We start from the raw sequence: 23,321 nt of genomic DNA, 5'->3' as shown, positions 1-23,321 counted from the left end.
GCCTGAGACACAGAAGATTAGATAAGATAATGTCCAGCTATCAAAACCTTGAAAGGAATAGACCAAGTCAGTCCTGGGATCATCTTCATGATCAAAAAAAACATACAGGTTTGCTTCTTATTCCCAACTATTAAAAAACTTAAGCTTTCAAAAGCACAGATGCTTTTGTTTGGAATGTTGATTCCTAATGTGATTGTCATATTGGGAATAAGGCTGTGATTCCCCAATTAAACTCCATAATCCTCCACACCACAATGGGAATCTCCATGTTTGCTATTAAATTGATGGATTCCCAGTTTTTATCCATGAACTCTCTTCTACAGCACACAAGGTCTAATTCAACTTGAAAATGACATTGCATACTGTAGCTTGTGTGAAGGAGTCAAGTTGTCTCTCTGAATCATAGGTCTTGGACTTGACCCAGATCAGTGTCATTCTGACCCTCTGTCTTTAAAGGTTTTTACCACATTGTAAGTATGCTGTGGCGCAGTGAGTGGGATTGCTGCCTTGCAGCACTGGGGCGCTGGGTTCAATTCTGGAACTGGGGTGCTATCTGTGTGGAGTTTGTATGTTCTCCCACTTTTTGCATGCACAGTCCAAAAGATACTGGTTGGTGTATTGGCTTCTGGGAAATTGGCCTGGGTGTGAGTATGTGTGTGTTTGTGCCTTATCTGCCCTGCAATGGACTGGTGTCCCATCCAGTGTGTGCAGTACTTTTCCTTGCTCCATTATGAGTACAAGTCCTGCTTTGGACAAATATAGTTTTATGTTTCCTTAATGTGTTGTTATAGCTATTTGATCAAAGCATACTGTCTGCCTTGCCCTAGCTAACTATTTTTAGGGCAAATTTCTTATAATAAAAGTCAGATTCAGAAGCTTGCAAATGAGAATCTCATCTAGACCACACAGTACGTCCTTGTTGGACAGATTTTAGTGATCCTAATCTCCAGCTCCAATCTTAGTAAGTACTGTATCAGTTACTGATACAGTCTCCTTCTTCTTGGATGTCTGTTATCTGAATGAGTTCCCGGACCTGACTATTTCTCTTTTGCTTCTCACAGCTAGTGTGACTCAAGTCCTTCATGCTCTTCAGTTCCAGATACAGTCTGGAGTCTCTGCAGTATCGGGAAGCAGTTGTCCCCGTGGTTCACACAATATCTTTCTGCATTAGCCACAAAATCACCCCCTGCCCCTGCCCCAGCCATTTCTCTCCCCCCACCCCCGCAAACACCGCTGCTGTGAAAGTGTATCCAGTCCTGTTGCTGGCATCGATTTCGTATTAAAGCACTAATCTAGCAGTGGCCCTCGAGGTAAATTCCTCTGAGTACCTACAGCCTCATCGATTTTGTGTCACAGATGATAGCATTTTCATTCATTGTTTTTCAAAAAACGATTTCCATGTAGCTCAATTTTTCTGGGTTGGGGGGGGGGGTAAATTTTCATTTCTCTTTGATGATGGGTGATAGATATACCTGTGTCCCACTACAGACTGAACCTTGAGGACTGTGTACAGATCATGCCTTTGCCTTCTGACTGGATAGCTTCTCTTGTCTTTTCTTTATCCAGTCTGGCCAGGCCTGGTCCAACACAAGGGCCTAACAAGCTCAATGCTCTTTCCGAAAGAAAACTATCTCACAAAAATATCCATCTGGCAGATTGTGGGGATTAAATAATCTGTTACTTCCTTACATTTTCTTTCCAGTACCCAAACAGCCAGTTTTCCCACATGCTGTCCCAGTTCTTGGGATCCACACATTAGCTCCCCAAAAATTCAGAACACACCTTTTACAGGTGGTGCTTCAACAAGTGGATAAAACCTCTCTAATACGGCAGTAAGAGCCAACACTAAGAGGTAGCCTAAAACACCAGGGGATTTTCCCTAGTTCCTGAAGCCTCCCCCTGTTATTTTCCAAATTAGTTGCCCCCCAGACAGGGCCTCGGGGCTCATGGGGCTGAACGGCCATCTTCTGCCATGTCTGCTTCCACTCTGCTGGGTGCTGGGAAGTGTGTTGTGCACAGTATCTCTCGACTATCTATCAAGAGCACTCGTTTTGGGATGGCGGGTCTCAGCTCTCAGGATCTTCACTCCAAGAACATCCTTCAAACAGCTGAATCTCAGAGGTGTTTTGCCACAGTCATGATTTTATTCCCTTTACTGTACCTGCAGATGTGACTGCACGTGGATTAAAAAAGAAAAGCCTTTCCTCGGTTGATCACCCCACAGACTCTTCCTGCTGTAGATCCTACAGTTCCCATGAGAGCACAATGTCTGGCGTCCTTAACTATGTATCTGCTCCATGCTGCATGACTTATTTAGTGATGTAATTAACATTTTTATGTTTTGCTTTTTGCCCGGGAAACGCTAATATTGACCATTCATTAGTTTGTAACAGCTAATAAAAGCAACCTTTCTCCCAGTCTCTCTGCATAGATATAGAAGTTTTGGATGAGATTTTCATCAGCAGCCAGGTTTGCCTAGAATGGTGTCATTATTAAGAACAATTTCCTTGTTCACGTGTACAGATAGGTCCACTTTGGTCTATGAGCAGAAAAGAAATATGCCAAGGCAAGGGAACCCATCTTAGTGGGACCAGTAGGTAGTGTTCACCCTGCGGGGTGTGTGGGTCCTAATTAGGGTCCCCTGATATAGTGATGCGGACACTACTACTGTAAAAAGGCACCATCCTTCAGATGAGATATAAAACTGAGGTCTCAACTTTTGGTGGTCCTTAAAAATCCCAGGGCGTTTCTCGAAAAGAGTAGTGGTGCTAAATGCTCCTTTGTCATGGTTGTCCTATATTTTGCAAAAACTATAATACAGGAACTTGCCTTTGTACTGTATAGTAAATGTCTATAAGGACTGTGCCACTCAGTTTACATGTGGAAACGTATTTAAATAAAATTTTATTTACATAAAGCTGGAACAAGCTGCCAATGCAAAGTTTTGTAAGCCCAAAGCCTGGATTCCTTCAAGAAATGAGTGATTTTGGTGAGATTCTTGGGTCACTTAGAGTTGTTGTTTGCACTCAGATGAGCTAAATGTCCTTTTCTCCTCTCATTTTTTTCTGTTTTGTGTTCTTGTTACTATGGTATGTTATGGTAGTCTACTGTTGTGCCATGCAGTGAAATCACCTTGGAGGAGCATACAGTAAATTATAAGTAAATTAGTCTAGAAGTGCAGAGTAAAGAGGGAAAAACACATCAACTTATCATAATAAATCTTCAGAAGAAATCTTTGTGTCCTCTCAAGGTTTCATTCTTCTTTTACAAATCTTGGGTATTCAGCGAATGTCTGTTCAGTTGATAAGGCTATGTAACTGTAGTTGAAATAAAAGATTGTTTGCGGAGATCCAAAGATCAGCTAGAGAAATCTGAAAAATGTAGATTTTTTCCCTACAGTTGAAGGACAGATCGAGACAGGTTGAAGGAAGGAAAACGAAGAACAGGTTCACAGCAGGAGGGAGGAGAGAACGAGCCAGACTTTTTTCCAAAATGGCAGGCCGTACTGGATAGAGCGCAGTGGGCTGTTTTGCGCTAGAGTGGTTGTCATAGCAACACATTTGTAGAATGCGGCTTTAAGAGCAGAGGTGCAAGGAGAGAGGGCCACATGATACCAAATTCTTTGAAAGCTGTCTCATGGAGCTAGGAATAGGCAGATTTTGGCTTCTACTTGTTTTCAGCTGTCTTTTAAAAAAACACAATTTCAAATCCTGTGAGGAGGGATTTTTCCTGTTTATGTAACTGATCAAACAACAGGGTTAAAATAGCTGATTAAAATGTTTCATCACTGAAACAGAACTGATGTGTCTGTGATGATGCTTGAGGATTTTCTTTGTTCAAAGCAATGCACGTACTGTATAGGTGCCCAGAAGGTTATTTGAAGGGGCTGCTGTTTAAGCTCTATTGTCCTCACATTAGTGTGAAGTGTCTTCAGCCCGAGCCACTGCAAGGTTTTTGATGTGTCTTCAGCTTACTGCAACAGGGGTTCTAAAAATGGTAGCACAAAGTTACAGGGGGCTTGAATCTGTTGGGGAGTCTGTGCCCATGTTGTTGGAGTGCTACCAGTGAGAGCGACATCAGTCCTCCAACGAGTGCTAACTGAGCTGTAGGCACTGTGGGGCTCGCAGGGTGAAAACTAGTGGATGACTTTACCATGCACATGATCCTTAACATTTTTAAAAATATTGAAAGAATGCTAAATTCAACTTCTTTTCCCCTTTACTGGCACTAAAAGCCAAGCAGAACATCAGACGTTGTCCAAAAAAGGTGCAATTCATATCTCAAGAAAGCAATTTATATAAGTTCAAAAATACACTAAAACCACATTTGAATTAGTTTAGCAAAGTTTAAGAAATGCTTGAAGTAAATGGAAAAGATATCTAGATTATCCAAGCCAGTTTGTTCAAAGAAAGAAATGACAAAAAGAGAGAATAGGGTTGATAGTATTAACCTTTTTATTGACCTCTTAAAAGTTAAAGACTGAGGAAATCTTTCGTCCTCATTGGCATTTCACTAAACAATATGCAGTAGCTGTCTTCTGTCTTACCTCCTGTAACACTATTTTACTGTCTTTCTCTGTTGGTAATGTTTGATCGTCTTTGTTGTATTGCTGTATTGGACTGTACCATGAAAAATAAAACCAGATTCCTCCAGAAGATAATAAAACTTGAACTGAATTAAACTGGAAAAAAAAGAAACATTAAAAACCCAGCTGATCAAGAATATAGCCTCTTTTCCAGCAGCTTCTGACAGATTTGCGGCCCTGTCCCATATCTCTTATCCAGCAGGATCTCCTTTGGTTGAGGTTCAGAAGAGTGTAGTGGTGTGTGTGGCTGAACAACACAGTTTACCCGTTTTCAACAGCTTTCCGAAACAAAGAGAAGTGGGATCAGTCTTGAGGGCAGAAATAGTGCCACCACATTGCCTGCTAAAGTGTTACCATGACCTGGCAAGTTAATCTGTTGCCAGCATAGACTGTGAGAGAAACTTTCTGTGCACCGATGGTTGTCTTAAAGCTCAGTATGACGTTTGAATGTCAGCAGTTCTCTGCTGGAAAATATCTTTTTTTTTTTTTTAAGCTTTTCTGGCTTAAGCTGTGCAAATGTCTTTATAAAAAAAGACTGCAACAGATTTCCCTGATAAGCTCACCTTGCTGCATAGCCAGATGAAATGCAAATAAATACTCTGGCTGGTAGACTGGAGGAACAGCAGTTATACAGCCCAAATTCTTTTCCAAGGCCCTTGATGACAATTAAACTGCTCAAGGCATGCTTGTATATTTGATCTTTCTGTGGTCAATTTATGCCAATCTGCAATTTTAGTGTCCTTATTTACAGTATATTGTCATTGTCACAATAAGCTTCCCAATGTCATTTACTTTTTCAATTCCGATCCCTGTAAACAGCATTGCTCATAGTTACTACTGTAACTAGTGCTGGATGTTTAATAAGCTGTATTTTGCAGTTCTAATTTGGTCTGTGAGGAAATGCCATGCACAGACATGGCACTGCCTTCCTGAATGTGTAGGTGTGCGACATTAAAACACCTTTACAGATGACAGGTAGGAAGTGGTATATTTGGTTCTGCCTCCTGTTTCTGCAAAATCTGCCAGATTCTGATGTGGTTCTTTTTGATCTGGCCCGATCAGTGCCTGTTTATCACATGGTGCAATGCTTGGCATTCATGCAGGGTGATGCCTGACAGCTGTGGGGCTCTTGCCATTGAACACATCCATCTGACAGGCCCAAGGCTCAAGCAACCACTCTCACAGTGGGCACATCAAAGTGACCTACTGGGCCGCCCCTGGAAAGGGGAGGAATATCGTAGGCGCCAATCATGCATGGCATTCTAATGACAGCTCTGATGAGTCTTAACCTCACTGCCGCCACTAATATCCATTCATTCATCCATTTTCTAACCTCATTATACAATTCAGAATCACAGGGGAGTTGGCAAAGCAACAGACACAAGGCAGAATACACCCTGCACTGGATGCCAGTCCATTACTGGGCACACACAGACAGACACACACACACAATTGAACTCGGGGACACAGGACTGTGAGGCTGCGATGATAACCATGGGGCCCCTGTGCCACCTGCTACTTACTGTATATCCTTCAAATATTTTTGAGGGGTACTCATTCATACATGCCTACCCTACCAGTTCAGGCAATAGGTTATCCAGTTTTGGATACTGCCAACAGATGTTACAAATGAATCCCTTATTGGCATCTAATTATCTGTGGGAGTGTTCGTTTCGACAAAATATCTTAGATTCCGCCCACCTTCAGCTGCCTGAGGGAATTATAGCTTGGCATCTGAATGTACCTAAAGGGGCCCAAGAGCACCAGAAAACATCAGAAAGGACCTAATTATCCGAAGTTGTCAATTAAATGCCACAGGCCCTGGTTTCCCAGCTTTAGGACAACAAATTCAAATTATTCACCAGTCTAGGGAATCCCATCCGTTAGTGGATTAATCTTTTTTAATCATGAAGAAATGTTTAATTTATACAGTTTGGCTGATATTGAGCTCTAGTAAATGAGATGCGCATGGAAAGAGCTCAGTACGCCGATGTAGTTTTTTTTAATGTATTCTGTCTGTAGCAGTACATTTATTTTGACGTTTGAGTCCAAGGCATGTTCCATAGAGAAATCAAGTAATCTGTATTTTTATTAAATAAGTGAACTTCAGAAAATTGCATATTTAAGAAAAATAAAAACACCTTAGGTTCTTCCCTTTGTAATACTGTATCAATTACCTGAGGGCGACTAACCTTAAGAACAAGATCATTTTTTTTCTGTCATTGTGACACACTGTACTGTATACAGTATATCTGAGAAACCTTTCAGCCCTGGCAGTCTCTCTCTCTTCAGCAGACTCCTTCACATTAGGAGCTGCATGCCAAAGCCCAAATGACCTGAGCAAAACATAGACATTTCACAAAATCTCCTCATTGCTGCCTCGTTTGATTTTTTTTGCTGTTTTTTGTACTTGGAATCCACCCGGTTTTATAAAGGGGACCTTCAGTGGAAAAAGCCTGCTTTGTGTATTTGACATGGAGATTATTTGACTGTACTTCATGTATTACTCTTCTACTGCACAAGGCCAAATCCAAAAACCGGTACACTTGTTAGTGCTTTGGAATTAAAAGGCTCTATGTACTGTAAATTGAAATGGAGCTACTGCATTGCTAATTGCTCTCACTGTGTGACCCTAAAGCTAGGTTTCTTTCTTGAACTCTGGAAACCCTCCAAACAGTTCAGTTGCCCTTTCAATAGGTATGAGATATGAAGAATCTGGTGGCCTAATCTGTGGCTGTGGAGTCTAAAGCTTCGACAGAAGGGATGACTCAGTAAATCTCATGAACCGCATGGTTCATGAATCAATTATTTTCCAGTTCTCTACTTAGCCCATTAATAGTTTTCTCGTGCTTGAGAAATCTGCTCACCTGTGACTCCCTGGATAAGGACAGGCTATCCCGTCTATGCAGGCCATACTGTGTAGTGGCAGTGTGCAGTGACCCTGGTCCTCTGTCTGTTTCCAGGTTGCTCTCCAGGATGGCTGGTCTGAAGGAGCTGCAGTTCACTGAGGATAAACCTTTGCTGCCAGGCCAGGACACGGAGATGGTGAGGAGCTGGGGCTGGGAGGGGCTGGTCAAGCAGGCGTGGGGAAGCACAACATGCTTTTGTACATGTTAAGGGTTTGCTTGCATTTGGAAGCGCTTCAAGAGTCTCTACAATTCAAAAATAATTAGAAACATTCAGTTAGAGATTAGTTATTTCAGTTTTAAGGAACTTCACACTTAATCATGTACAGTAGTTCCAAAGTGAAGTTTGTCCCAAAGCAAAGCATGATTTATATGAATCAGTTGCTTACTGTACATGAACACGCCACATAGATGCTTTCATTAGTAGTCATTCACGTCTCAGTTTCATCATCACTATCACTAAGCCTCTCCCCAGAGTCCATCAGCTTTAGAAGTGCATGGCACATAGTTTCTAGTTTCTTTGCACATTCCTGCTGTCAAGCTTTGGCACTGTAATCTGGAGTTTGCACGTCACAGGTTGTCATGCTACTGCAGCTCCAAAAGTACCAAAGAGGTCAAAGAAGGAGACCCAGCTTCTACTGCTACTGCTTCCGAGACGGTCTCCTTTCAGTGTGCATGAAGGGAGCTCCCGAGCTACTGATTTCTGAAAAGCACAGACGGTGACAATCAGCCTATCGATTGCTTGGGACAACCTGAACTGTCTACATCCAGGTCCATTAACAAAACCTCCATAACTGTTGCAGTATCTGATCTTCTACCCAACAAGCTGCGTCTCCAATAGCTTTAGGCCCTGGTGCTCTGAGAGGCTCAGGTGTTGTTTACATCTCTGTTAATATTTTCTGCCCGTGGTGACGTTGCACACGGTAACGACATGCTCTGCATGTGTTTGGAACACAGTTCGGGCAACAGGGACCAGCTGCGTTCACATCACCGCTCTGCTGTGTCTGCTGAACACTTTAAATAACAGGTGCTGAACACAACGGCGCCAGACAGTTATGGGTATCCAAGTGAGGTGTCTTCTGTGATTAGGAACCACACGCTTGAAAGCGGCACAGAAATGCCTATTAGCCTCTGCACACGGCAAAGTTCATCCTCCCCTTGCATGGTGTCAGAACAGGTCTTTCCAGTTTTCTGGGAAGGCCTGGGCGAGGTTTTGTTTGGCCCATCCTAGCAGGAAATCCTAAATGAGTGGAAATGCAGCCTGTTTTAGCTGTGCATCTGAAGACAAAAGACCTGCTCCTGGTGCTCAGGGCCTATAGAGCAAGAACCAACAGATGGTTTGAAAATATACAGTTTGGAGAATGCATGTATGCGGTAATCAACTCTCCCAGCCTGCATCGGGGGGAGTGACAGTGAGTCATTGAATAATAATTGGCTATTCCAAATTAATGGTCAGAAAGAAGGAAAAGCAGCTGACGGTGTTTAAAGTTCTTTTTGCTTCTAAGAGTGCTGTTTTAAAGAAGTCTATGTGGCATGTGAGTCAAACACTTAGAATTGAAGTATTAGTGCTTAAATGCAAGGGATTTAGAGAGCGTTTGACTTTTGCATCGTTGCAGCTAATTTAGAAACTGTGACCTACTGTAACTGTTTATCTGAGAGGTGTACTGTAGCACAGACATACTGGAGAAGCAGGGAAATGACTCTTCCATCAGCCCTGGTTTGGATTAATCAAAATCTTGATGAGGCTGTAATGGTTTCTGGGACCCCATTACTCCAACCTCAGTCTGAACTAGCATTGTTTACTATATATGAGAGGGAAAGAATCTTTACAGTTTTAACACTAAAATCCTTTTTTTTAACTGCATTGCATGCAACTGTTTAAAAATGGCTGTGTAGCAGTCACAAGTGATTAAAACAAAGTGACAGAATAAGTTTTAATCAGGTTTCAAAATAAATTACTCTGCAGGTGCAGTGAGGCACAGCATTTTGAAATCTCTGCTCATTAAGGGAAAGCACAATCTACTAGGATGTATTCTATTCTTGGGGACTTACAGTGAGTCATCAGTGGATAACTGTGGATCATAGCTGGGAGAATACACCAGGACCAGATTGTTTGGGCTGAGGGAGCACAGTAGTGTCTGTGCAGCAACAATAGATGTCTGAAATCAATTTTAAATTTAAGAGACATCTAGTCGAATTAAGCAAGAAGGAGCAATGTCTTAGATTTAGTCCTGCTCTGTGCCACATTTTTAATTAACTGAAGATTGTAAAGATGATTTTTAGAGATACCAGAAACAAAGTCCATCTAGGAAAAACTACTTGTATTGCATAAATGAAAATGGACACTTCACACTGCAGATAACACCCTGAATCAAGTGGGGTTGGATTGCTAGTTTGTTTAAAGAATGTGATTCCGAACAGGGTTCAGCTGGCAGTCCAGAAGAGCTTATTTTGTCAGGTGTGAAATGCCATTCTAGTCCAAAAAGAGCACCGCGTCCTCAGTGTTTATCATATATTAAGAGGTTTATCTGTCTCAATTCACAGTCCTTGCTTAATAATATTTTTTATCTATCTGGTCTTTAACCATGGTAAGTCCGAAAGTGGGAAGAAACCAATAAAACAAAACTCCTTGCAGTCAAGAATAGTTTGCACAGACGCACATGATGAAGTTTGCTCAAACACATTTGTGCTGCCGTGTGAAAGCACATGTTGGTTTACATCACAGCTGTAATAGACTCAGCAAAGAAAACATGACCTGGATTTGGCATCCAAGTAATTTCCTTTAAGAGTTTTGAATCAAAGATCAATCTCTGATAGAAGACAAAGCGTCTCACAAGGGCTCTGAACAGGAAAAAAACACAATTTGAACAAAACAGCAGATTCCACAGTTAAATGCTCTTTAAAACATCAGGTCAGCTCAGTTTATTCGCCAGATGCACAAGGGTAATGAAATGCTTATTTGCATGTCTACTCCAATACAATACAACACTGATTTTAATTAACTATAGAACCATTAGAATTAACACATTCAAATGGACTGAAACTGATGTTCCAAAATGTAAAACAAAATCCTGCAGAACTGCTGTGGGTCGGGCAGCAGCATGGTGCAACAGGTATAGTTCTGGACTTGTAAGTGGAATATTCAGGTTCATGTGTCTCCTTTCCCTTCCTAAACTGAAAAGTCTGAGGTTAAGTACATCTTTAATTTTCTACTCCCTTTCCTTTCTTGTGCATTTAATTCCCCCCGAATCACGTCAATCAAATACTCTACACCGCTTTATACAGAAAGTGTGAACATGTGTGAGTCAATAGAAGGACCGGCCTGAGAAATTCAGAAACAGCTGCACCTTATTGCAAATGGTACAATAGAAACACAAATACCTGAAACTATTCATAGTGAAGTACAGTATGTTTAAAAACAGTTATTTTCAGGAAAGAATAAGGTTTGAAACAGTGGTCTACAATTCTGCTGATACACAAAACAGTGTTGTGAAATTTACAATAAATTATAAATAATATTCACAAATACAAATGAATAAAACATCCTGTTTGCGTTCTGTATGTCACTCATTTACATGAGTTTCCTGTTGTTCTTTTCCAGCCCTGTTGCCTTAACAATGTGCATTTGTTATATGTATGGTTTGTCCTGAATATATGGCACATATCAGTGGAACATTAATCGAATTAGTTTGTCAGAAGTTCATCATCTAAGACAACCTCGTAGACTGCTGTTTTATTAAATTGCTGTTCTCAGTCTATTCAAGTTAACAATCATGTTATGTTGCACTTTCATATGCTGGATCTGTAATGTTGATTAATGATTACATACAGTAACAGCCTTGGACAATATGGGCCAGAGTGTTCACTTCAGCACATCGTGTGAGTCATCTCGAAATCCTGCTTGCGGCTCTCAGAACAGCCCTTTCTGCTTCTCCACGTCCTTTCCAATCTCACAACATGCATGACTGCTGCTCTGCTGGCCCGCTCCAGGGCAACACAGGAGCGCTCCGCTCCGCTCCAGGAAGGCACAGCTCCTGTAGACTGGAACAGGCACCTGTCAAGGGATGGGGAGGCGCACTGTCTTTTTCCCTCTGCTCACTTCCTCCTGCCTTCCAGCTAGTTGAATGGAAATCAGCATCGGGATGAAGTCGCTTAATCTCTGTGATTCCCCCCTCACCTCTCCTGCCGCACGCACACACGCACGCACGCACGCACGCACGCACGCACGCACGCACAAGAAGAGCTAACTCAGCCTGGAGAAGAGGGGAGCTGCCATGGTCTTTGAGCCACTCTTGTCCAATAGCTCTTCAAGGCAGCAGAGGTGTGTGCAGGCAGGCCTGGAGCGAAGGGGCAGCCGTGGGGGGATCTAAGGCCAACGGGTTTAGACCCCCCTGGTACTGGCTCCATTTCCCCAGAGGCACCGGACTGGAACGAGTGATGAAGGATTCCCCGTCAGGATTCAGGATTCCCTCTCTCCCCTTCAATCCAGAACTTCAATTCCAAAAGAGGGCAGCAACGCAATGTGGCTTTGTGCTTTGACATCCTTTTAGTATGGGATGAGAAGAAGTCTGCTTAAATCCCCATCTGGAAATAGAAGACTGTCTTTTCCATGACATTGAGTGGTCCCGCTTTTGGCTGTGGACTCTTGAAAGAAAGTGGTGTAAGTGCTAGCCCACCCTTTTGGCACTGAAATGCTGTGATGCGGTGTTAGTTTACCGAGACCTGTGAATACCCCCCTCGTGGTCATGTCCAAGTCCATTCTTGTTGGGCTGCTCTGGACAGATGTGAAGATTGCTGACTCTGGTTATGGACTTTAATCAGGGGTTTTCTTTTGAAGAGGCTTCCTTCACCTTTGTGTGCTTTCACAGCACTACGCAGGTTGTGCTTCATCATTCTGGACACGGTCACTTTTGCACAGTGAAGAGCCCATTCAAGTCAAAGCCACTGCTCATTTCCATTAGCTCTGGATTTCCCAAACTATTTTGGAAGTTCTTTTGAAACAAGAGATGGATGTACTTCTTTACACAAAGGGTTGTAGTAGTCTGGAACAAGCTACCCAGCCATATTGAAATCCATACTCTGACTTCTTTCAAGAAACGGGTAGTTTAGGAACTGAGGAACCTGGAAGCTGTTAACTGTCAGACGAGACAGAAGGGCTGAAAGGCTTCCTCCTGTTTCCAGTGTTTCTTGTGCTTTTAACCGTTTCTCAGTAATAACAGTAATTTCTGGCATTCTTTGTAGGTAACAATAATAACTGAAACACCTATCCATTCCAAAGGTTGTGCTGTTTTGCCCAGAAAAAATAAGCCTTGCATCTTGGACAGCTTTAATTTATTTGGACTTTTTTTTGTTATTTTGAACATCCAAGGCAGTTTTTCCACTATGCTTGCCTTTAAATCTCCAGCCAGTACTGGGAAGAAAAGCCCAGCACAACCCCTCTCGTTTTTTTGTGGGTAAGCCTGTGCCAAGCCCCGTGTCGATACCAGAGCACTTGGCATCTTCAGCCACACAGTGTCCCGACCGACTGAGCAGGGCCCCACCTACTAGACCAGCACCTTCTGGACACTCTGCCTGTTGCTATTTATGTTCACGGTTTTCTTTGCCAAGAGCTGCTGCGCGCCCTGGCTGCTTTGCGTGCTGTGTGACTGAGTGATGGATTGACGAGGTGGTGTTTTTATTTGTGTTGGTGCAGCTGGAACGCAGAGAGGGACTGCGCACGTCTGCACAGCCCCGTTCCTCCAAACCTGAGGCAAAACCTCCCACTGGCCTCCAGCGCAGCCACGTGATCGCACGGCACTGGCTCCGAATCACCAGACGAAGGACTAGAGGTCGCGTACCGGTAATTAAGCCGAGGCAGCGTCAGATCTCTCTATAGTCCTGTGTCCTCACTGTTAGGAGCCCCAAAGGCTACCTCACCATCAGCACTATCACGTTTCCACAAAGCAATTGTTTCATTTCAGCTTCTTTGCTTCTTAGCACTGAAAGAAGACCCCCAAGCTGTAACCTGTAGCAGGTTTGTTTTTTTTTAAAAGAGATAAATATTTGTCCCCAACCAATTCATTCTTTTTTTATGAAGTAATTCCAGATGTAAACAATTACTTCCGAATAGCAGGCCATTTTGAATGAGGAGTATAAGGGTTAACACATTCATGTATCACTCTCTGAAATTCTCGCCCAGCTCTTTCGGACGCTGATAGCTTAATTGTTCAATAATCTCATCCTGTCGTTTCCTGGGGGATGCCCACCTTTTCAACACCATGGCTGGTTTGCTTGTTCCATCCTCCACCATCACTTTGCGAAAAAGAAGTAGCCTCAGTTTTCAGTATCAAATGTTCTCCCACCTAACTTCAACTCTTCACACAGCCTAAGCAATAGTTCCTCAGTGGGGGATAAGGCTGAAAAATAAAAGGGCCACCAGCCCTTGTAACCTAGATATTTATCAGCATTGCCCTTGTTAAAAGGGTTTTTCCATGTTCTATAGCATATTTCTTGTCAGTCTGATTTCAAGTTTTGTTTCATCTGAAAGATACAGCAGCAACCTCAATGCTCAGCTAAATTTTCTCAGGGTGACATCAAACATCGCACTGGTTTAGCTGAAGTTTTACTGACAGTGAACGAACTTCCACGACGAAGCCTTTGAACCCACTTCTGTGACGTCAGGCTTGCGAAAAAGTGCTTGAAGACCACGGCAGCACCACCAATGGATATTTTCTTAAGCAAATGCCATTCCTGCTGTGAACACATGCAGGTTAGCAATTGCTTTAATCTCTGTTATAATGGTGCCACTCAAGTTTTGCACAGTAGGTCGGGATCGTTAAGTCCATCCAACTTGATCCTGATCCTGATGATCCTGGTGGAGGATGTGAAATATAGATGGGAGATAATGGATGTCACCAAGAAAATCAGATCAATAGTTTCTCCTTTGGCTTAGACACTTGTCCGCAATAGATGTTTAAACAGTGCATCTAAGTTTTGATACTGTATTTGAGAACTGAACTGTTGTCTGCCTTAGGGATTAGCCTGAATTCCAGTTCTAAAATAGATTCCTTCAAGTTAATGTGCTTTGTCAGAAGTCGGAGGTCCTCCCTGACACCAGGGATATGGGCATTAAAAAAAGTTCTGCATAAATAGGTTTTTAAAATAGCCAGGATTCAATGATGCCCAGGGAGGAACTGAAGTGGAAAAATCTTTTTAGCTGCAGTGAGACAAGCCTACCACATCTGTCTGCTGCTGTGATGGACCAAGAGGTGATGTCATTCAACAGGATCACCAGGTTCTTGTCTTGTGCAGTGGCAGGGAAGAAGAAACCCATCTGTGAAACACCACCTCATCCGGACACTCCCAAGACGTGCAGGGAGTGTGCACATGTGTCCTTAGTGCCCCAAGAACAAGCTGTATATACGAGACTAGGATCCAGTTTCCTGTAGTGGTGTGTACATACAGTAATATACTATAGCTGGAAGCATGATGGATTAAAATAGTTAAGGAGAGATATGGTCTTGCATTAAAATCAAGGTATTTACAGAATATCAAGAGGAATAAGACTGACCCCTGATGTTCAGAAAGAAAATGCACCACTGAGATACCTATTAGCCTGTTATTTAAAAAAAAGAGAGATGCATTTTGTTTTCTGCCTGAATTGTCTGTGTGGTTGCAGGGCTTGTATCAGATCATTGCAAAGCATGCTGGGATATTTGCTGACTGAATCCCAGAATCCAATGAGCCAATAAGGGAAATCTGTATTATTTATGAAGGTTTAATATCATCATTGGAGTTGATAGTATATTTTTTTAACTCCTGCAGAAATAGTGTGGGATTCGATTTCATCAGTGCTGTCCAGCTTAATTCTGACCCAGGGCATGAGTACACTGTCACAACAATCTTAATTATATGTGACTTAACATCAGTAGAAGTGCACTACAATGGGATACACTGTTAACAGCTCTCACAATAATCTGTTGTGATCTTGTGCTAATGTCAAATCTTTATCGTTTCTCCATAATCTCTGCTCCAATGCTGGCAATGGATTTGTTTTCGTCTGCAGCACACTCCAGATCTCTTTTCTGTTTCAGGTGTATTGTATTATTCTCTGTTATAATGGTGCCACCTTCAGCTCCGCATGCTTTCCACAGCTCAAAGTAAACAGTGCCTTTTCCTTTAACACAAATATTTCTCAGTTCTTTTTTTATTTCCACATCTCTACCTCAAAATGTTTGGCACCAACAGGCCTCACAACAGACACCACCTGAACGCATTGTGTCCTTTGGGAGTTGAAAACATGTTTTTTTTTGTCTTTCGGCACAATTGTTCAGTCCCAGCAAGAATGACAAGCCATCTCCTGACAACCTGAATTAGTTCTGCCTGTTTTAAACATGTTTACTCTGTGTTCCACAGTAGACTCTGTACAATCACTATGAGATTTATTCATGGTACGATATACAACGTATACAATGGAAGAAAGATTATATATTCACTGTGCTATATATGATTTATTCACTGCAAAATCTATTAGATCACTGTGAGATATACAGGATATATCCACTTTGAGATAGAATATGTGCACTGTGCGATATATAATATATTCAACGTAAGATTCACAGATATCTCACATAATAATTACCCATGGTTTGAGCAGGGAGCTGCACCAGTGTGCTGGCTGCAAGGGACCAAGTAGAGATGAAGTCTACTCTGGAAAATTCAATGTTTCCACTCTCAGAGCTTCAGGCTGTTCTTTGTGCTTTATCGATTTTTCAGCATGGAGTTAACTCATAACGTTATTGTAGCGTATTGCAACGAAGCTCTCCGTTGGAAGGTCGTGCATTAGCTCATTTACATTGGGGCAGAGGTACAGTAGGTGTGCATTCCTTCTTAACATTCTACAGCTACTGCTGCTGCAGGTAAGATGAGCACAACAAAAATACAATGCAGCCTACACATGATTGTTGTAGCCAAAGTACACATAATTGAAAGGCACAGTGACTCCGTTTGAAGTGAGGCTTGTCAGATGTTTTGTAGTTTGGAAATACTTTTGAGATTAAGTGTGAAGGGGAGAGTGGAGGTCAGCCACTGTCCCCATGGAGTCCTGCTTTGTGACCTGCCCGTTTCCGATCCCGTGATGATGATGTGAGCGTAGTCTGTCAGTATCCCCCAGGTGGGTGGCACTGTGTAGCACGGGGTGCCAGCGAGTCACCGTGGATGCTGCAGTCCAGTGCTGCCATGTGCTCTGTCAATCCCAACATCACTCCCGGTCTTAGTAACCCTCTCGCCCTTTGTTTCTTTCAGGAAAACTGTGAGACGTTTCTCTCGATTGGGGACGCAGACTGGAAGGTAATCAAACTGGTTTACTTCACATTTCTGTACCTGCTTGGGAACTCTAGTGTGTCCTTCACTTTAAGAAATAACAACAAGGGATTAGCACCACTGTATATACACTTTTGATATTTAGCTTGATATTGATGAACATAATGAAATTCTTAACATGACCCTGAGATCTGGTACAATATCTTAAATAAAAGGGTAGAACAAGATTGAAAAGCAAATGGTACTGATGCACCAGTACAGCCGTTTGAGTAGTATCTGATCTCACAAATAGACATAGTTAAGACTTGGCTAAAATGATCAAAAGTATGAATTGGACCAAATTCCTTGTGGATGCAAATGTGTAGCCCCGAGGATTTTTTAAAACAGATTTCATTTGTCACCTGTTTGGAGCTGGTATTAAAAAAGGTGTGTATTTTAGTACATTTTATTTTAACCACTTTGCAAATCTCAGGCAGTGAGATCATGAAGTCATGTCTGTCAGGGACAATGTAATAACGGAAAGGCAAGGCTTCTGCAGTGTTGCCTGTGATGTATGACTGAATTAGGGCTGCAGTGCCCGCCCTAGCTGGGAAAGAAAACAAAGCTGTAAAGATGCAGCCCGCTGATGAGTCCTTGTGAAGTGATGTCGGGGTTTTGCAGACTCATGAAGATGCTACTGTCATCTGTGCCTGGGGGAGGAAAGGTGTCCTGTTACAATATGAATAGTGACTCAGGTGAACTCCAGGGGAATATTGATCTCTCACAATCATGGCGGTTGAGTTTAGGATTTGGGACAGTGTGTTTGTCTGAGGGTGTAATTTGTTTATACAGCTGATTAAAATTAGATGCGGCAGGAGTGTTGACTAATTACAGCCGTTGCTCTAATAAGGAAGCATTCAGCTTGTCAGGTTGGTCTTCGCTTGCTACTCCTTATAATCTCTTTCCGGGGTTTCAGAAAAGACCTTCAAGAACTGGTATCTGTACGGCTTAGATTTCCTTTTCCCTTGTAAACACCGTGAACACGAAGACGTGCCTTCGGTTTCTTATGCTTAACTCATATTTCGTGTTTTCAGTGTTTGGCCACGTGACGCCTTGTTTAAACTTGCCTCTGGTCTTACTCTCTCCCGGTTAAAAACACTGAAACTCTGCTGATCACAAAGAGGCCTGAGCCGCTTCTTCCTGAACTGATCTGGGCCACTGAGGTGCTGCTGCCTCTTCAGTTCTTCAAGCACAGTTTACATCTGATGACATTCCCTTATCCCCAAGCCCGATAACCTCTTTTCAGTCACAGCTCACTAAGTGATAAGTATATATAGCAGCGCATCTCTTTTCATCAGTTGAGGATAATGAATGTGTTTGGCTAAATTGGGATCTAGTGGAGAAGTAATGGTTGGCAATTGCCTTTTATAGGGAGTCATGCCGTTTTAAAATAAGTACTGAAAATGCAGGACACTGCTCATATTGCATGTATTTTTGGCTCTGCTTTATGGGGGCCAAAAAGGCTTTGGCCACCTTGTCTCCATCCCACATTCTACTGTATCTGTACCCCTTTAAGCCTAATGAGCCAGTGAATTTGGCTCCAAACACCAAGCTTGTCCTTTCAGTGTCTGCCAGTTACCCAGGCAGACCAGCACATAAGAACTTAAGAAAGATTACAAATCAGAGGTCATTGTATGCATCATGCTTGACTCGTGTATTCACTTGAATCAGAACCTGAGTTCACTTCTGAGATGGGATAATTGTACCCCTATATTACTTATTGATTGCCTAATTACCTTAAGATAAAAATGACTTACTCAACTGGGAACTGCAGTTATAAGACCATAGGAATATACGAATGCAATGCAGATTACAAGTAAGAGAAGATCCAATGGACTCTGTTACTTTTTTATATTTGTTGATTGGTTGATTCAGAAATCTCTGCCTGCTGTTTCTCAAGTGATGCAAGCATGTCAGCTTCATTAACATTGCGGGGCAGTTTGTTTTAGACACCACAGCCGTCTGAGTGAAGAAATGCCTCTTAATTTCTGTTCTTTGTGTGCATACGTTTTGGACCTGGTTGTATTCGGGAGGTTGGACTGCAGCAGTCCTTCAAAGAATGTGAAATGCTTTGCTTTCATTTAAGAGAATGTTTCTTTTAATCCATCTTTACAGGACAGGCTTTGAAACTAGAAATTATTCTGGGTGGTATTACAAAGCTGATTTCTGCACAAAAGTAAAAAATTATGTTTTTTTTTTTATCATGTCTATCCAAATATTGCAGCTGATGTACTAAGTAGCTTGGGTGAGCAGTGTTTATTCCTGCTCTTGGAGTTGAAGCAAAGTACAAGTCTTCCACAGAATTCGATATTTATAAATTAAGCCCCAGTATAGTCTGATACCTGCTCATCCACCCCAGTTTACAGGAGTCATTAAGGGCCTTGCTGAGCAGTACAACAACAATGTACAAATTAAAGATGAACTCTTCCACAATCTGCTAATGCAACTACATTTACTACACACAGGCAGTTAATTCCAAACAAGTCTTACCAAGATATATTTGGTCCAAGTCAAATGACCGGTCGTTTTTATATAATTTATATTACATAATTACTACAGGATACACCCAAACAATCAACTCCCTGTGTAGGGTCACAGCTTCTCATATTACTGAGTTTGAGCAGGGATTTTTCAGCAGGTCTCTGTTTTTGTTTTTCTGAGAAATGAACGTCCAAAGTTCTTTACTGTGGACAAGTCTGGCAGAGTATTTGCCACAGTATATAATAATTATTTGAAGTGCCTGCAGATTTTTGTGTGCATACTGTACGTACGTGCTGGAGAAGCGTTAGCGCTTCCAACAATAAGCTATGCTTCTTCTCTGTGCCAGTCAGAAGATGTATTCCCTCCAGAGAAAGAATGGCTCTCATATTTCTATAATTTTTAATGATATGAAAGTGTCACACAGAACACACAGTTCTTGCAGTTTATTAGCTGTGTGTGGGCTCAGAAGTACAGCAAAAAGTGGGTTAGGGCGGAGGCGAAATCTGGCAGTACGTTTCATGTTTTTCACCGATTTGTAAGGGGTGCCCTCTAGTGGATGAAGTCTGAAACATTCCAGAGCAGAAAGCGGGATAACTGCAAAACAGGTATATTCTATACCTGGGATAAATCTCAGATACCAAAATGAATTAATTTTGCTGCAATCACGTTGTTTAGACATGCAATGTTTTTGAAAACAAAACTCCCTGGTGTCTGCTTCAAGTTTTCTTCAATAATTATTGTAAAGGTTTTTCTATATGCATTGGAAGCAATATTGGGAAGTCCTGAAGCTGCTCTAGACCTGTATGATTGCAGATGAACCACCCTGCCTCAAGTAATACATTTAGCTGAAGGCTACAGAGCCCAACATGTAGCAGAAATGAACACAATGAGCTGCCCATTGCCCATCTGCCCATGGGGAATACAGGCAAACAGGCAAGTCATGATAATCAAGCTTGTATTATTCTTTGTGCTCAGACTTTCACATTAGAAACCCAGGAATCACGTGCATGTAAGGACTGAGCTCACTTTGGTGATTTTGGGAGCTAGCAGTTTAACAATCTAAGCGTTTCAGCAAGCTCTTCTTTTAAAGGATCCAGTTGACGTGGCTTCCACCACCTGGATTAAAGAACTGCTTCAAACTTTCCACGATTCTCCGTGTAAACAAAGCATCAACTGTCGTCTCCCAGAATTTAATTTCTCCTTGCATCCCTGCAATATGTCCCCTGAGTTAACTTGGCATTGAGGATTTAACTCACAGTAAATCTGAAACTGTGAGTTTTGAAGGGAACTACAGTACGTGGAAATAGTGAGGCTGTGTTTATGAATATTGACTATTACTTGTAGGTACTCTAGCAAGAAGTCATCTGGGTTGTCTGTCTCTGTATTAGGATGTTAATTTTTCCACCCCCAGGTAATTTCCATAGAGTCGTGCTATTACAGTCTGACCTCTCTGTAACATAAAATTCACATCTCTTAATATATAATTTCCACCAACGGGCTGCAGCTGTTGTAGCAGGATCTTCGGATTGACATCCAGCTACCAGTCACACAGACAAATGAGACGTTTTTCTGCTTTCATTTCCACTGGCTGACAGGATCATCCCCGCCTCTCCGACAGTGTAACTTCTCATTATTCTCAAATCCTTTTGCAAAATGAAGCACTTATTGTCTGAACCATTTAGACTGGGCACTGCACGGTAGTAAGAGGTCGGTAATTGGGGTGAAGCTATTTTGAGTGCTGTTAGCCTATTGTAAGGATTGTGTTTGCTCTGGAAGATGACAAGACGCCTTCCTCCCAGGGGAGTGGGTGACAGTCAGTAGCTGTGAGCATCGTGTTTCTGCTGGGCCCTCTGCCATCACTTCCCACTTTTCCCCAGTGTTGCATGAACACAGCGTGTGCGGGATCTAGTGGCTCGACTCTCAGCACAGACGAGGGTTGGCAAGTGTCTACCAGAGGGAATCATCTGGAATAGGACTCCGTCACGCCCTGTACACCTAGAGGGCGCTCTACTTCTGTCCTGTTCCTAGTGTCCTGTGATGATTCATGTCTTACTTCCTGTGTCTGCTCTGCTCCTGGCTCAGCGCTGAGGGTTCGGGTGTCTTGAGACCCGCCGAGCACCAGGTCGTCTCCTCCGCGGCCTGGGGGCTTAAGTTTCTACCCGACATCATCCGACCTCCTGGGCCCAGGTTAAACCCTGTTTTGCCGCAACACATAGGGTCTTTTTTTGCTCTCCTGGCCAATCCATGGCATGCCTTTCCAACATCCGTGACAGACTCCTGTTAAGAGCATTTTCAGAAACGCATCCGTGTCCATCATTGTCCTAGCATTCCACAGAAATCCACTCCATGCATTCTCTATATAAAGGTCATATTTCTTCTTCTTCTTGGTGCAAATCTGGCCTTTTCCTTGTTTCCAGCTGTGTCCTCATGTTCTGGTCACTGAATTTAATTTATGGTAAGGTCTGTGTTTGACCTGTACTCTGAAGGGCAGTTTGAATGTTCCTTGATAGGAACATTCACTGGGGTTCTGGTTATGTTCAGACTACAAACAAGGTTAGTTTATGGATTTTAAGTTACCACAGAACAGAGAACAGTTGACCCATCATGGAGATATTTTATTAATATACAATAAATGCACAATTGTCTTTTAGGTAAGTTAGGGAATTTTCTGCTCGCAGGGCATTGGCCTTCATCACAAGCATCTGTGTCAGTCCCTGCATGAAACAGATGCCAGGGCACTCAGAAGCTGGTGTCTGTATCAAGGCCTCTCCTTTTGAAAAGGCACAAAAACCAGCAACTTCAAGACTGAATTCTGACTGCAAGAACATTAGGCGCCAAGTGTGAGAACAGATTTCATCATGGTTATACAGTATGTATGTCACACCGAGTTACAGTGTGGCTTTTATTTTTACTTATCTTGTGTTGAGCAGGCCAGCCTATTCACTAACATGCAAGACACCAGACTCGTATGGTTATTGAAATTCTCCACCAGGGTCACAAGTGACATCATCACAAGTGAGAAAGTGTATAAGATGCTAAAGGTCACTAAAGAAACTTCCAGTTACAGTACACTGTTATAGTCCTATTTAGAGTCACACATTTCTCAAAAGTTGTAATACAGTATCGCTAAAAGTGGAGATTCCACCTTTCTATAAGTATCCCATTTTGGCTGTGAATATTTTGATGTTTTTAATTTAAAAAGGGCAGTTTTAGGCTGTTCAATACGAAAAATACAAAACTGTATTATTGTTATTAACATCTTCAGTAAGGATGCATTTTAAAAATACTTTTTAAACAGATGAAGCAACACCATAATAGTCGATACTATACAATATTACATTTAAAATAAAAAATGACTTATTTTGTTTATATGTGAAATGAAATAGAACATATTGGTTGAAGTGATGATTTAAAAAGTCCCTTGCAATTAAAGTGTGATATGACAGAAACTCCTAGCTACAGTATTCAAAACCTTCAGAAAAGATAAACATGATGCACTGTCAGCTTAGTATGGATTTAGCAATCTTCCCTCAAGATGGTGCAATCGTTTTTTTTTCTCTGAAGTGTGTAACTTTTGCAACAAATGAAATTCCATCAGTTCAGAATTCAGACACTGTATTAATCAATTTCTCAAATGACGTTATTTGTCAGTTCTGATATTCCTTTATGAAACTCTAGAAGAACAGCTCTGCCATATGATTGTGAAAGCCTGGGTACTAAATTTTGTCACTGTAATTGGAGTATATACAGTAGATCATGTTCTCTCTTCTAATTCAGCCTTGATCAGAGGAGACTACAAGGGACCTACACACAGGCATGTTAAATCACTGGAAGTGACCATGTGGGCACAGGGGACTGTGCTTTAGGATCACAAGAAGGAATGTGTTTAGTGTTGAAGTCAGGAATCACAGCTTTCCAAAAGCATTGTACAGTCTGCAGGGCCACAGTTTCCTGGGTTTGCTCAAGTAATGTGCAAGATCCACATATCAATCCCTTACTAGCAGCCACTT

The 23,321-nt window shown here is 42.1% G+C and overlaps 1 protein-coding gene across 4 annotated transcripts in view; it reads left to right on the top strand.

Annotated features, from left to right (window-relative positions):
* ndrg4 (NDRG family member 4) overlaps positions 1-23,321 on the top strand; it is a 68,654-nt gene that overhangs the window by 7,215 nt on the left and 38,118 nt on the right. For 3 of the 4 annotated variants that reach the window (XM_015368053.2, XM_006641181.3, XM_015368054.2), the window contains 3 exons: positions 7,549-7,630; positions 13,184-13,330; positions 16,774-16,818. In XM_015368053.2, coding sequence (XP_015223539.1) covers positions 7,549-7,630; positions 13,184-13,330; positions 16,774-16,818 — 274 coding nt within the window. The remainder of the gene's footprint in view (positions 1-7,548; positions 7,631-13,183; positions 13,331-16,773; positions 16,819-23,321) is intronic. The other variant, XM_015368055.2, reaches the window with a different exon arrangement.

This window comes from Lepisosteus oculatus, chromosome 20 (genome assembly GCF_040954835.1).
Source record: "Lepisosteus oculatus isolate fLepOcu1 chromosome 20, fLepOcu1.hap2, whole genome shotgun sequence".
In the NCBI taxonomy this organism is placed as follows: domain Eukaryota; kingdom Metazoa; phylum Chordata; class Actinopteri; order Semionotiformes; family Lepisosteidae; genus Lepisosteus; species Lepisosteus oculatus.
The sequence above is the reverse complement of the archived record's forward strand: the minus strand, read 5'-3'. Positions and strand labels throughout refer to the sequence as shown.